At 47.7% G+C, this 15,932-nt stretch overlaps 1 protein-coding gene across 4 annotated transcripts in view; it reads left to right on the forward strand.

The window, feature by feature from the left end:
- Positions 1-15,932, forward strand: part of SH2D4A (SH2 domain containing 4A) — a 61,646-nt gene that overhangs the window by 22,501 nt on the left and 23,213 nt on the right. For all 4 annotated transcript variants that reach the window (XM_081221118.1, XM_081221119.1, XM_081221120.1 and 1 more), the window contains exons 4-5: positions 134-305; positions 15,829-15,909. In XM_081221118.1, the coding sequence (XP_081077244.1) occupies positions 134-305; positions 15,829-15,909 (253 nt within the window). The remainder of the gene's footprint in view (positions 1-133; positions 306-15,828; positions 15,910-15,932) is intronic.

Consider the following 15,932-nt stretch of genomic DNA (forward strand, 5'->3'; position numbering starts at 1 on the left):
TCAGCCTACCATCAGCGCTCAGTAAATGGTACCCGTTACTGGTTTCCACGTAATTTGAGTGCAGACCTCTACTTTGGGAAAGCTGTCTTTGTTGAAGACTGTTTTTGATAATTCCACATTTGTTTCTCTTCAGAAAAACTCAGTCCAGAGAATTCACCAGCACCTTGAAACCAAAGTCACACTCCTCCGATGCGCGGGCACCAGGCGACCGGGAGCCTCGGAGCGTGTGTGAGAAGGCGGCAGAAGAGGGGGGACACGGGCGCGGCCGCGGGCCAGCTTCACCCCGAGAAGAGGAGAAAACGCCCGTGAGTCTTTCCTGTCTGTAAATGTGCGGAATTTCATGACGGGGGAGATGAAGGTATTGGGGCCACTGAGAGTCAGGATCCTAAACTGGCTTTTCTGGGACAAATCCCTCCCAGCCTGAAGGCCCTGCTGTTATCCCTTGTTGGGAGATTCGGGGGGTTGGCTCATCTGCTTTTTCGCAAACAGTATAAGGCACCCTTTTCCACGGGAGAAGGTGTGAGGAAAGAACTCTAGATATAAAACTGTGCATTTTAAGGCATTCCCGGGGTGATTTTTCCGTGTTGTGTGCCTTCTCTGATGGCTCGGCAGACTCTTTCTTGAAGGGCCAGGTGGTGGACCATGGAGCTTCTGGGCCCTGTGGCCTCTGTCACAGGTGTGCACAGGCTGTGGCCACTTTACTCACCAGGACGGTGGGGGCCGGGTCTGGTGCTCGGGCTGCGGTTTGCTGGGCCTGCCTGTAACACGGGCACCTCCGGGACCTAGATATGTCCCAGTGGGTCTCCCCTTCTGTTGAGGACAAAGCGTCAGTGTCTCTTGGCTTCGTAGGTTCTGCCTGGGATTGTGGAACAGCTGTTGCCTCAACGCAACAGCATTCTAAACTCAGAACTAGGATGACTTCTCTTAGGTCAGGTGGTTTAAAAAGCTCCAACAATGTGTGGCTTGGATTAGGGTTTGGACGAATAGTGAAACTATATGGTGAAATGTTTCTTCTGCCGACAATTTAATTACCCTGAGAACTAACGGGGGCTTTGCAGCTGTGTGGCTTCCGTTAGGTCTCTGGCTCTATGACGCCGTGTGTGGTCTTTACCTCTTGGAGGCTGTTAAGTGGGAGGTACGTTGAGGAGAAGATCCCAAGATTGATTGATTTACTCACGTGATGAACAAGTCCCCGTTATGTGCTAGGCTTGAGATGACAACGCAGGCGTGAAAATAGAATCACTGCTGTCATGAATTTCGTAGTTGGGGAAGCAGGGAAAGACTTCACATAAAATGTCATTTCAAACGATGGCAGTGCTCCAGGACTGGGGTATGTTTCTGTGCCTCTCTCACCCCAGGACGTGAGCATTACCGGGGCGTGCATAATGGCTTTGCAGGGGACTCAGAGCTGGAGGTGACCACAGAGGCTACCTGGGGCTAGAGGTTCCAGCAAGGGACAGTTGGGCAGGGCTGTGTGGCTGGAATGCAGAGGGAATGACAGAGTGAGGGGCTGGGCAAGGCCAGACAGGACAGGGTCTTGGGGGCGACTTACGTGTTCTGACCCTTTGTGCGAGAACAGCTGGAAATTGTCAGTGATTTTTGAGCAAGGGGCTGACCTAAGCAGATTCATATTTTGAAAGGAACTGATCGGGCATCCCAGTGGGCAGGGGAGTGAGGTTTCTAGCACAGCCCAGGTTTCCAAGGTTGGATGCCTGGGGGTGTGGGTGTGTCATCAGTATAAACAGGAACGAACTGCTGGAGCAGTTGCTGGTTTTAAAGAAGATGAGTCTGGTTTAGAAACATCAAGGACTAGTCATGCTCCTCCAGGTGGAGATGTAAGTTGATTTTATACAAAAGAATAAAACACACACAATTTGACTTAGCGTTCACAAAGCTTTTCCTCATGGATTCAGTTCATTTTACAACACAATGCAAATATGATTTCTTTTGTACAGATGAACAAGCTAATGGCCAAAGAGAGATTGATTTGCCCCCCCCATATCTCAGAAAGTCCTCATTTTTGTATATCTACTTGAACTTCCACTCCCATCATAACTTTGATGTACTTAAAACAGAGTCATTGTCTTCTCCAGACCTGCTCCTTGGTCAAGAACTCTAGTGAGAAACCAAGGCAGGAGCTTTGGAAGTCACCCAGTGCATGTTTCCAAATGCAATCCAGGCTTGCGCTGTAAAGATTTCTGTGTTTCGGCCATAATTTAACCATAGTATCTAGAAGGATAGTGTCATGTCTTTAAAATTGCATTGTCTACACAAGGCCTAAAGTATATTAAAAGGAAAAATCATCAAGGCATTTTTATTGATGTTAGTGATCATAATGCTTATCTGAATAACCATGGGAGGATTTAAAGAGCCATCAATTTTCCAGAATTATAAAAAGTATTCAAGGAAAATCAGCTATAGATTTACTAAAATAAAATGGTCTTGTTGGACTTGTAATGAATTTCCACATGACAGATCATCACCAGAAAATGTGCCCCATATGCTCAGAAAGTTCTCCAGACCTGAATCTGAAAGCACTCCTTACTGGTCTGATCTAAAATCTCTGAAGGGCTATGAAGAAGAGATAAAAGTTAAATTCAACCCAAGTGTTGATGAGCCTTCAGCATCATGGAAGCACTTGTGTAAGAGTCAGTCACTCATAGGAGGTGGTGCTTCTTAGTTAATGCTTTAACTGGGGTATAAGCGTGGACTGGGTTTCTGCATTTGTATCAGCCAGTGTGTTTTCAGCTCTGCTCTGATTATCTTGTGAGTGGAGGAGAACATGTAGTCAGGGACCCCTTTGGGCCTGTGTAGGACTTGGGGGCCAATCCCACAGTTATTCCTTCATTATCCTTCCTCTTTACCCACTCATATTTTGAACAAGATGAAATCAGCTTAAAAGAAGGCCAAGGCCAGCTTCAAGTGGAGAAATCAGCACATCCTAAGCGCATAGCCAGGAGCCTGGGATAGTCTTTGGTGAAAAGGCAGATTTGCTTTCGTGCGGGTAACCGGGGTGATCGCGGCGAGGGGGAGGAATCTGACACGTCACGCGCACGCATCCCTGGACAGTTGCCAAATGACTTAGATGCGCCGTCTCACTCCAGCCTCACAGCAGCCGTCGGAGGCGTGAAACAGGGTCTGTTCTCCGAGGGGAGGAAGCAAGAGCAGTGGCTTGTGCAGAGCCTGTGTTAGAGGAAGAGCTGGGCCATCTCGTCTGCCCCGGGGATGCTATCATGGCTGCATCGTCACCATCACACTGCTGGCAAGAGAGGTTTTGCTTTTGTGCCCCCAAAGCAGGAGTGCTTTAGACTCAGATGTTGTTGGCTTTCAAATTAAACAGTAGACTTTTCTTCTGTAAGAAAACATGGAAAAAGAGAAAGAGGAGAGCGGAGAGACAGACGCAATGAGATCTAACTGCCTGGACCCCTGCCAGGGCGGATCCACGGCAGCGTCCCCAGAGCTCGCGCTGTGGCCCTGACGCTGCCTCGGCCAGATTCTCAGAGTTGCGTTTGCCCTGCGCGTGGCAGCACTGAGTCTGTGCGGCAGGGTTTCTCCCGTGGGCTAGTGGACAAACCTCAGAACCTTTTAGAGCCTCTGTCTTCTCACCTGTAACAACTGGGAATTAAAAATACCTGCCTTGTTTTATCTCGTGGTTTATTTTGTAAAAATTACATGAGATAATATATTTGGAAATGCTTGGAAAACTGCAAATCCCACTACAACTCCAAGGGGTTATCTTAGCCAGAAACACGCGAAGCCTTGCCTGGTCTGCGTGACAGTGTCCTACACCCGGCCTGCCCTGCGAGCACCCTGCACGGTGAGGCCGACTGAGGTGGATCGGTCCTTCCGTGAGCTAAGGCTTGTCGGGGGCTCCATACGTGTAGTGATAGGCGTTACGGGGCCATAAGGGAGGCACCTGACTGGGTCTTGGTGTCTCAGGACTTGGGAGAAAGAAGGGACACCCCCTGGAAAGCATTGCACCCAGTGAGGCCGGACAGAGTCAAGTTCCTGGTGGGGAGGGCGGGGCTGGCCGGGAGAAGGAGGGGCTGGCCTGGGGAGGGTGGGGCTTTCCCGGGGGTGGGGCTTACCAGGGAGGGCGGGGCTGGCCGAGGGAGGCCTGGGGGCCAGCAGGGTGTCAGTGGAAAGTGAGTGAAAGCACCTTGAGCCAGTCCAGGGAGGGAGCGGCCTGACCCAGGCAGGGCTTGGCTGCGACATGGGGATGGGGAAGGCGCTTTGGGAGGCTGTCTAGAGGCTGTATCATGGGGGAGGAATCAGGCTTGTCCTGTTTAGTTTTGTGTTGCTGCCGTAGCAAATTACTATGAACTTAATACCCACTTGTTATCTCATAGCCCCCAGGTCAGAAATCTGACATGGCTTGGCTGGGTCTTCCATTCTCACGAGGCAGAAATCGAGGTGTTGGCTGAGAAGGGATCTTATCTGGAACCTTCGGGAAAGAATTGTTTCCATGCTTATTCAGGTCATTGGCGAATGAGCCACCTTGAGCCTTATCAGCCTGGGGACAGTCCTGGGGCTGCCTGCCTGCCTTCTCGTGCCGCCAGTGTGGCCCCTCCCGCAGAGGCAGGTGGAGTCTCTCTCCTGCTTAGAATTTAGAGAGATGCTAAGATTCTAGACCTGACCTTCTGCTGCATCTCTCGGACTCCTGCTGGAGAAAGTTCTCTGCTTTTAAGGGCTTATGTGATTAGTTGAGGCCAATAGAACAATCCAGGAAACTCTCCCTATTTTAAGGTCTGTAGCTTATAATGAATACCTGCAAACTTCCTGTGTAACATAACACAGACACAGGTTCCGGGGGATGAGGGTGTAGACATTTGGAGGCTACTCTACCTGCCACACCCTGTAGGCGGTGGACTCAGCACCACTGGCCTGCCCTCCCTTATCCAAACCCCTGGGCCAGATGTGTTTCAGGTTTCAGATTTTTTCAGATTTTGTAAAAGAAATGCTATGTATATACTGTATAATACATAGTGTCCCCGGCAGGGTTTGGTTACACTTTGCAATCAGTTACTGTAAACACTATAAATGATCTCATGTCAGTCCAAGTCAGATTTTCCTCTCAATATGAGTTATGTACATTCAGAGCTTGTTGGATTTCAGAATTGTTAATGAGGGATTGTGGACTTATGGTAGGTTTTTGCTCTGTGGTAACATAATGAGAGCAAGCATGGTAAATGTAGTCAGAAGAACTGGGCTTTCATTCTCACTCTGTGTCTGAAGGATTTCCTTTTTTCTTATCTATAAAATGAGAGGGTTTTAAAAGGTATGTAGACACAAAGCGTAAGACCTCTTACGCACCTACACCTGGGCAGACATCACTAATGGATCGCAGCTCTCCTTCCCCCGACCCAGGGCACGTGCGCCCTCGCGTATGTCTCCGTGCTCAGTCCCGGGAGCGAGCGCTAGAGAGGGAATCTATTTGCTGAGATGACTCCTCCTAGCCTTCCAGCTGTAAATGAAGGTGACCCTAAACAACACGCATGCCTGTGTGGCCTGAAAGCGAATATTTTCTCATGTCTTTATGGCTGTTAAGGAGGGTTTCCATGCGGCTTCACTGGAAAACTCACATCACCAGGGCTGGACTCTCACATCCAAGCAGGAATTAGGCAGGGGTGTGAGGTCCAGGCCCAGCAGTACAGGGCCGAGGTTCACCAGCCCCATTTCCGGAAATCAAGTGCATATCATGGCCTCCTTAGTCAATTGGCTACAGCCTGTCCTCAGCTTTTCACCACAGCCCTCCACCCCCAGATTGGAAACTATACCTCTTGACCCACCTGGGTCTACTTAATCTTCTCACGTATAAAAAATTGTAGAGACCTGTACCCTTCACTCCATGGAACCAGAACAGTAAACAGCCCAATCTTTTTATTTATTTATTTATTTATTTTTGCTGTACGCGGGCCTCTCACTGTTGTGGCCTCTCCCGTTGCGGAGCACGGGCTCTGGACGCTCAGGCTCAGCGGCCATGGCTCACGGGCCCAGCCGCTCCGCGGCATGGGGGATCTTCCCGGACCGGGGCACGAACCCGTGTCCCCTGCATCGGCAGGCGGACTCTCAGCCACTGCGCCACCAGGGAAGCCCCAGCCCTATCTTTAGGTTTGCATTTGGATTATTTTATACCAATGTAACAATGATTTATATCTTCATTGGCAGATGGCTTCATCCAAGGAGGTCTTTTCTAGTGAAAGATTTGTCCCAATTCTAAGGGGAGAGAATTTCTGCTTAACCCTTAGATCCACAAGAAGCAAACCTGGGGGATTTGAGAAGAGTTATTTGATGCCTGCCTCAGGGTTTGGAAAACTTGGGGTCCAGTCTCAGCATCTTTTTACACACTGAGGATAATCTTTACAAAATACTTCTTATATATTTATGTTAACTTAAAATTTTCATTTTAACAAATGGATAACCAAAAGTAAGACCGCCCCGTTAAGCACCAGATACCCTGAAACAGTGCAGCTGACATAGAATACCTCTAGTCTGGGAGTGGAGGTTTCCATCCTTAGAAGCAGCTCTGTGACCGGCGGCCCCATCCTACCGGAATCAGTTCCCTCTGTACAATAGGGATTAATTTAGCAACATTGTTTCTTTACAAAGGAAGCTGAAAAAAATTTATGAGGTTGCTTGCCTAGTATCATCTGATGGAAACAGCAGGAATTGCCCCTGAAGTCCTTCAGTTATGAGATGCTATTCTTACCACGAGCCCGGGCTGGGTCCTTTTCATTTTTCAGAGGAGGAGGTGGAGGCAGGGGGAGGCTGGTGCAATCTGAGGAGACAGAAATGATCCCTAGATTAGAGCTGCCTGCATGGCTTCTTTTCTGGAAGCTGTTGCCCTCTACAAAATACCTGCCCTTTCCTTGTTTTGGGCAGCCGTGGTAGCACTTGGGAGACTCAGAAATGATGTTCTGCTTCATATCTAGTGAGAGTGTTCTGGTTCTCAGTGGATCACAGCAAACAGTGTTGCTGGGAGCCTGTCCCTGAATGGGAGGTGATGGTAAATGTGAGAATTTAGCTGTCACCCAGCCATGTTCTGAGACATGCAGGTTGGGAAGCAGAGGCCATTCCTAGGCAGAGACAAGTCTGATGAGAGTTAATAAGAGCCAGAGAAGAGGACAGACGAGGCACTGTGTGAGCAGGCGCGCCTCCCTGGGGGAGTCTGGGTGAGAGCTAGGAGTACCCCTCTGCTGAGCAGAGATCCTTAGGGACCCTTGGCGTGGACAGCGCTCCAAAAGCAGTCAGTGTTTAACCCCTTCCCGCAGGAGAATTTGGGAGGGAAAAGAACAGGCTTGAGGGTGCTGGGTGGGATGCTAATTAAAAGATAAGCCCTTGGGCTTCCCTGGTGGCGCAGTGATTGAGAGTCCGCCTGCCGATGCAGGGGACGCGGGTTCGTGCCCCGGTCCGGGAAGATCCCACATGCCGCGGAGCGGCTCAGCCCGTGAGCCATGGCCGCTGAGCCTGCGCGTCCGGAGCCTGTGCTCCGCAACGGGAGAGGCCACAACGGTGAGAGGCCCGCGTACCGCAAAAAAAAAAAAAAAAGAAAAAAGATAAGCCCTTGTGTGTCTCTGTGTCAGGTGATTTGTAGGCTGGGGACTCATTCTTCAGTAGACTGACTGTCCTTGCCCCAAAGGGGACCTTGGATAAAACTATCTGCTCACTTTTAGATTTTTATTTCCAGAGAATTACTTGTTTTTAACAGAAATGGCCTTCAAAGTGGACCACATTGCAAACCAGGAGATTAAAAAAAAACTAGAACGCAAACATTTGGAATTCAGAGCATTCAAAAAAACCCAAAAAAGACCTTGAAGCTAGCAGATTAAAAACCCTTGAGCAAGAGTCTTCCCCGCGTCATACATAGTATCTTCTTTAACCAAATGGAGCTAGAGATGAGACCTCTCACCTCTCCACCTCTACCGTGCACACACACACACACACACACACACACACACACACACACCCCTCCCACACTGCCCCGAGGCTCTGGCACCTGCTTTTACATCTGTCATTTCACTATAACAACTGAGAACAAAAGCATGCCACTGAAATGTGCATTTTAATCGTAAAGTTGACACTGAAACTGTGGTAGTGTTCAGTTGTGTTTTTAGGTGTTACTCTAACTCGTAGCGTTATGTTCCCTTCGGTAGAGAGCAGTGAAGGAGCACCTGGATAACGATTTTCAGACACAGTGGAAGGCTTCCACTTAGGTTTTCCTTCCTCCTCACCTCCTTCATCCCTTCCAGACTGAAGCTGTTAAGCTTGCCGTCTACTCAGAAGCCAGCAGTTCTCTAAAACTGGATTTTGATGGTTTGCCTTCATAAAGGAGAGATTCAAAAGCAAGATACTGAGATCAGACCACTTGAAGAGAATGGAAAAGAATATGCTTGATTGCTGCTTTTGGACCCTTATTCATCTCGAGGTGCTTCTACATAGCAACCAAAGTTTGGGGTTCTATGTGGCACAGGCTTTCTATTGAGAGTGAAAAGCAGTATTAGAGCACAGCTCCTTAGGTGACTTAACCTAGGGGAGGAGGCGGGTGGAGAACCCTGCCCCCCACCGAGGGGTAGACGCCCTGTGCCAGGGCCTGGTGGAGCCATCGCGGGACGGCTGGCTCTTGTCTGCAGACAGACATGTCGCCAGTCCCTCAGAGGGAGTACGGGTCACACTAATAAAGAGAAAACCACTGCAAAGAGAAGGGGAAATGTATTCTTGAAATGCAAGTGGAATTTTGAGGGTTGAGTTGAATGTGAAGAAAGAAAGAGAGATAATCCCAAACCAGTAACCGTTTGTCTCTTGATGTATATTCCCTCCTAGTATACGTGAAGGAAGCATTTCAGTATTATTTTTGTGAGAGATGAAAGTATTGCGTATACCAGGTAAAAACAGACGAGGAATTAACCGTTCCCATTTTATTAGTTCAAGAGAAGAGCCACAATCAGAGCGTTACACAATTACCCCAGTAGTTTTTGTGTAACTGTAATAGAATTTCATGGTAGTTTGTAGAATAAAATTTTATATAAGATAGAATCACAGAATCGTAAGCCCTTGAAAGCCTTTTAAGCTGTTGGAGTTTTAAAAGTAGTCTGTTATATTAAAAGCTTCATATAAAGTGAATTACAAAAGAGAAAAACAGTTCTGCTGTTGAGAGTTGTACATTACAAAGCTGGTAACACGACTTCATTTTGTGTGATGCACGTGATGTTGGCGATGATTCATTTATCCGACTCACTGGAGTAGCATGCTGGGAAGAAAAATATGGAACCCTGTGGGGCCTTGCTGACCTTTCTGGGGCTCAGTTTCCTGGTCTGAAAAATGGAGGTTACAGTAGCTACAAATCACTGGGTTGGATGTGAGTAAAATATTATATATGTAAATACTATTTTCTATTATTATTTATTGTTAGGCTCCTATTTTATGTTACGTCAAGACTTCCCAAATCAACCATGTTTTTAAGACTCTTTGACTACTCTCCTAACAATCCTCTGTTACTATCCTTATACCTTATATTTATATATATTACAGCTATATAAATATATAAAGATTTATATATTTATAATATCCTTAAACTTTACATTTAACAATCACTTTATTTCTCTCGCTGTCTTCCTTTTCTCCTTCACGGATCATATCCTCCCCGGTGAAATTGTAAGAGCGGCCTCTGAAACGCTTTCATATCTGAAACGCTTTCCCCTAACAACCCTGATTAGTTCTGATTCTTGCCTCTCCTGAGGATGTTACTGCCCAGTTCTGCCGTTTGCACATCGCTTGGAGGAGTCGTGGGTGAGGTGCGATGCCGGCGGACAGACCTTCATGCAGCATGACAGTTCCATGGTCTGCTCTGCTCAGAATAAACTCAGGCACTAAAGGCTAATGCATTATTTAAAGAGGTGCCATAAAGCTACACATCATACTAGAGTCCACTGTATTTTCAGGTCGGACTCTCCAGTAGTCTTTGTGCATAGATTTCGCTAGGAACAACGTTAGAGAAATGGGGAAAAGATTCCCCCAGTTCTCCGTTGTCCTAGTTCATGTTTCAGTAAAATCTCTCCACAGGGACCACACAACATATTTTCAGCAGTGAAATTGAATGTCCCGTTTTCATCCTGTCAGTCTAGTTGGCCTTAGGAAAGTATCTCCACTTCCTCTATATTATTATTCTTTGGCATTTTATCAAAGCACAGATTCATTATTCTGCCTCTCTCACTATTTTAGAAAGAAAAAAAAACAGTGCTAAACCCCAGTATGCTCAAAAGCTTACTATTATAGTCATCACTGGGAACTTCCCTTTTCACTTAAAGTGGCTGAGAATAGAAATAGGAATCTGATTATTCCAGCGACCTGGTTAGCAAAGTGTGGGGACAGGCCATCGATTTTTGGAGAATTTGAATTAAGTCTCTCTTATTAGTATTAAAACTCGACTGAATATCTTTTTTTTTTTTTTTTTTTTTTGCGGTACGCGGGCCTCTCACTGCTGTGGCCTCTCCCGTTGCGGAGCACAGGCTCCGGACGCGCAGGCTCAGCGGCCATGGCTCACGGGCCCAGCCGCTCCGCGGCATGTGGGATCCTCCCGGACCGGGGCACGAACCCGTGTCCCCTGCATCGGCAGGCGGACTCTCAACCACTGCACCGCCAGGGAAGCCCTAGACTGAATATCTTTTAATGATTGAGAACGTGTTCATGAATATATAGTGTGTTCATTCATTCACCAAATACTTATTGAGGCCCTACTAAGTGCCCAGTCACTGTTCTCTTTGCTGAGGCTCCAAGCATCGTGAATTAATTAAGCTGACGTGATCTTTGCCCTCACAGAGGTTACTATTCTGACCATCAGTCTGTTAAGGAATACCACGGATTTAAGAGGTGTAAGATCAGGATGAGCCAATACTTAACCTAGCAGTTTGCTTTCAAATGTAAACTCTTGATTTTAGCCCCTTAATTCAGCTGTCCCCAGCCTTTTTGGCACCAGGGACCGGTTTCATGGAAGACAATTTTCCACGGATGGGGGGTGGATGGGGGATGATTCAGGCGGGAATGCGGGTGATGGGGAGCGGCGGGGAGCGGCAGATGCAGCTTCGCTCGCTCGCCCGCTGCTTACCTCCTGCTGTGCGGCCCGATTCCTAACGGGCCAGGGCCCGTTAGCGGTCTGCAGCCTGTGGTTTGGGGACCCCTGCCTTAATCCATCATTTTCTTCTTCACCATTAAAATATAAGCACTAAAAATGTTCTGTTCACTGGAGCTTTCTTGTTTATTCCAAAGGCTCTTGACGTTTGTTTGATCATATAGTCCTACTTTTAAACAGAGTGAATATTAGGTTAGAAGCCAGAATGAACCATTTTTCAAACCAGTTTAAAAAGTGAATATAATTAGAATAATTCTCACATGACACATAGTCTCTGGAGGAAATACAATTTGTAACCATATAATATTGATGTTGCTGGCAGCGTCTTTTGTTTACCCATTGCTTATATAGATGTGAATGGCCATACTTGTAAGTTTAATGGTAATTTATATATACTTATAAAATCCTTTGGTCATTGTGGAGGGGCTCCACTCCCAGGTCTCCTTGGTCCACATTGATTGGAGAGGGCCATTCTGACTTGGTGTCTGCAGGAAGGCCACTAGCTTGTGATGTCATTGGCTTCCAAGTTTTCTCTCTCTTTTTTTGGAGCTTTTGCATAAATATTCCATGGCAGTTTTCATTTTTAAATAAAGCAAATATGAAGAAGATACGATAGGTTTAACTCTGCCCACAGGGCTTCAGCAGCTGCAGAAGTCTCTGTAATGCAGCAGGTGGGAGGGGACTGCCGTGGCTTCTGTGCACAAGAGCAGACAGATGTTCTCGCCGGGACACCCCACAGAAGGAGCAGGGAGAGGGTTTCAGACCCTGCTTTCCTACCTATGAACAGGTCGCCTTACCTTTTTGGTAAAGGGATAATACCTGCTTTGATACCCTTATGGTGTTGATACGAAGGTCAAATGATGCATGGACTTGAAAGTTCTTTGTAAGAAAAAATTATGCAGGGAGGTGGGTAGTTTTCCAACCTTCCTTGTGTTGCAAATTGGAATAGCTCAAGAGTCTATTCCCTGGAACCCAGCGTCGTATGGAAGCTTCAGAGAGGGCCCGGCACCCTCTTCAGGACGCCTCTTCATCCTTGAGCTGGGGATGCTCAGAGTGCTATTCCTGAGGCTGTCTCCTTCTGGTATTGACATTGTGAATCATCACTTTTGAGCCATGGATCTGGCTGTTTTTTAGTAAAGGAGATCTGGCTCACACTGCTTTCAGTCTATTCCATTGTACATGGTGTGCTTTGTGGATTTGTAACCATGTAGGTGTATCTGAATGAACTGCTCTACGCAAGTCTTGATTAACTTCTTATTATATTAACATTTTGGAATAAGAGCGAATCTGCGCTCACCCTTATAAAAAATGAGAATTTTTAATAAATGTGGTTCTTAGTACATGTGAATAGTTTTAGAGTTGACAATATGTTTTGGACACATGGAAGGATTTGAATAGAAGTACTGATCTCTGGGGTGGTTGTTAAATTAATCAGCTGTTTATGCTAAATCTTATCTACTCAAGAACCAACTTGTGAGCTTTGATGTGCTAAAAACAAAACCTAAACCTTCAGACAAGGAAAGGCTGTCAACCCTGAGCGGCACCAGTAGGCGGTGCTGACGGCCACAGAGGTCCCTTCAGTCCCCAACACCAAGTCCTGAAAATTGTCTTGTTCCTGCATCTGTGCTTAGATTTGAGCTCTTTTAAAAATATTGATGACCCTGTAATATCTGACAAGTGAAGAAGCAGTGAGCATGTTGAAAGTGCTAGTGAGAAAGGGCACATGATGATGATGGAAAAAATCCAGATTGTAATTTCTTAAAAAGCAAGTGGTGAGGGCTTCCCTGGTGGCGCAGTGGTTGAGAGTCCGCCTGCCGATGCAGGGAACACGGGTTCGTGCCCCGGTCTGGGAAGATCCCACATGCCGCGGAGCGGCTGGGCCCGTGAGCCATGGCTGCTGAGCCTGCGCGTCCGGAGCCTGTGCTCTGCAAGGGGAGAGGCCACAACAGTGAGAGGCCCGCCTACCGCAAAAAAAAAAAAAAAAAAAAAAAAAAAAAAAAAAAAAAAAAAAAAAAAAAGCAAGTGGTGAGAAAACCCTTCTGTGTGTATACATGAGATCGATAGTTCCATTGAAGGAATACTTCTAAGGGACAAAGAATAACTTGTACAGTGTGTTGAAGGTGTTACGTCCAAGCAGAGGACAGTAATTGGCAAGTGATGGGGGAAAATGCTTGACAAAATAGACCACACTTTGAGATATATGACTTAGAAGAGCAATGTCCGAAATCTATTAGCCTGACGCTAATTCAGGAAACAACTAAGGGTTTGATCAGGAGCTGATCGTGGTGGAGGTGCTGCTGATGAAACCTTGGTCCAAAGCTCTGCTAGTGGCAAAAGGCCAGGTCCCTCTGAAACACATAAGTGGAGAAGCGGGGGCTGCAGCATTGTCTACAGCACTTGAGGAGGTATCCGTGGAGTGTAGTCACCTGGCTCCTAATTTTCAGCATAGAAGAAACATGCTTTTTGCAAAATGATGCCCCACAGATCTTAGATCATTGAGGGAAGGGAGAGTGAGCCTGTTTTGTTTTGTTTTTGTTTGTTTTTTTTTGCGGTACGCGGGCCTCTCACTGCCGTGGCCTCTCCCATTGCGGAGCACAGGCTCCGGATGCGCAGGCTCAGCGGCCATGGCTCACGGGCCCAGCCGCTCCACGGCATGTGGGATCCTCCCGGACCGGGGCACGAACCCGTGTCCCCTGCATCGGCAGGCGGACTCTCAACCACTGCACCACCAGGGAAGCCCCAGAGAGTGAGCCTGTTTTTAAAGTTCACAGTTCTTATAGTGGAAATGTATTCAGAGACCACAAGCCTGAGCCCTTCAAAGCCATCTCGGACTTTTGAACAGACAGACTTATACAAAACCTGTTGGAAGAGTTCTAATCTGTTCATCAGTAGAGGACCTGGTTATTGTCCTATTCTGCTTTAGATGCAGGGCAGCTACATATCCTTTTATAATATCAGAATAAGGAAAAAATGAGACAGAATATGGCAAGTAGCAATTGGGAAACCTATAGGATTCATTACTTTGCCAAGTAATAGGTATAAGAAATCTTTTGACCTGCAACTCATTTCCCTATCCTGACAATATTGATATAGTGGAAAAAGCATGAACTCTGGCACAGGCTGGCTGTGTGACCCCAGAAAGCTGCACAACTCCTCTGAGATTCAGTTCCTTCGCCTGAGAGTGGCCGTTTTGTTGCCCCTCCATCAGCGATGTTGTGGGCAGTGAAGATGATACTTACTAAGGCCCTGATGCAGAGCCTGGGCAGGACAGGCTCCAGTGACCCTCAGCTATCAGGGAAATCAGCATCGACTGTACTCCCGTGATCAGTAAATGACCTCAGCAGAGAGCTGGAGTCCAGGGCCGCCAGCGATTGCTGTGGCCAGCTTTATCAGCTAAGATAGAACAAACAGGCAATGGTCAAAACATCATGGAAGTTCATCTTTCTCCCTTGTAACGTCCAGGATGGGTGTTCTGGTCCAGGAAGGCTCAGGTCTACACAGCCGTTCAAGGACTCAGCCTTTGGAGGCTCTGCTGTTTTTCTAGTAGCATGACTGCTATCACCATTCCAGCCCAAAGAAGGGGGAAATGGCCTGGAGACGCATGTGAAGGAGGTTTTAAGGGCCCGGGTAGAAGTGGCCAATACCAGTTATCACCTGTATTATTTTGGAGATAATTATTCACATGGGCACCTGACTGCAGGGGCAGGATTGAGGTAGCCAAGCTGGTTCGTTTCCTGGCATAGAAGTGACCCTAAAGTATCCCCTGTGCTCCACGCTGAATCTTGGTACCGACCTTTGGCTGAAACTTTGCAGGCAATTTCTCATCTGTGCCAGGATCCAGGAAGGAGTCCTCAGGCACAAGGCTCATGAGTCGTTGTACCGTGGGTTGAGGGTGGCTAATATCGGCCACACAGGTCACATGGCTGCCATGCTGGCCTTGGCCCAGCCTGCACTCAGGCCAGGGACCAGGTGACGGGGGCCGGTGTAACTGACCTGGTCTTACGAGGCGCCCCGTGTGCTGTGCCAGCTCAGTCACTGAGCCCGAGGGGTTGGCAGGTGGCCCACAAGGATTGTCCCAGGGAATCCAGGCAGCAGAACTGGGAACCCCATTGGCAGGAGCTGGCTCCTAGGAAATCCGTCTAGAGCAGCAGAAGCCTAGATCCGGAACTAGGAAGTGGAGGAAGGTGGGGGACGGGGGGATGTGAGCGGGCAGGGAGGGTGGGCAGGGCTCCCAGGCACTGGGTGTTCCAGGTATGTCTCCAGCCCTAGAAGGGGAGAGAGGTGAATGCAGTTAAGTGGCCGAAACTAAGGCGTTTCTCTGGTCCGACCTAAAACACCGGCTGTGATAGAGCAGGGATTAAGAGAGAGAAGGGAATTGAGATTAAGGAGGAGTGTTGATGTCTTCAAGTCATCCCAGGGACCTTGGGGCCAGCTGGGAGCAAGACATGAGCAAAGCACCAGCTCCTGGCTGCTGGGCAGTGATTCATCTCTAACCCTACTGAGTGCAGAGGCTGGGGCTTCATATACCTTCCCCCTCAGTCAGGATGGGCTCAGGAGCTCACTTGCTGGTGGGAAAGGGGTGGATCCAGTTGGCGGGGGGCAGCATTTGGGAACATCGACATGAGGGAAGCATTAACAGATTATCTTCTGGAATTGCACTGCAGCTCTAAATGGCATAACAATGTGTTTCATTTAATTTTTAGTTGCCCTCCAGTTCCTCAAGAAACGTTCACCAAATGTTGGCAGATTCTATCAGTCGTATGAAGGAATATGGATTTCACCAGGTAAAAGACTTACCTTCCATCTC

This window comes from Mesoplodon bidens, assembly GCF_964165515.1.
Source record: "Mesoplodon bidens genome assembly, chromosome: 20".
NCBI lineage: Eukaryota > Metazoa > Chordata > Mammalia > Artiodactyla > Ziphiidae > Mesoplodon > Mesoplodon bidens.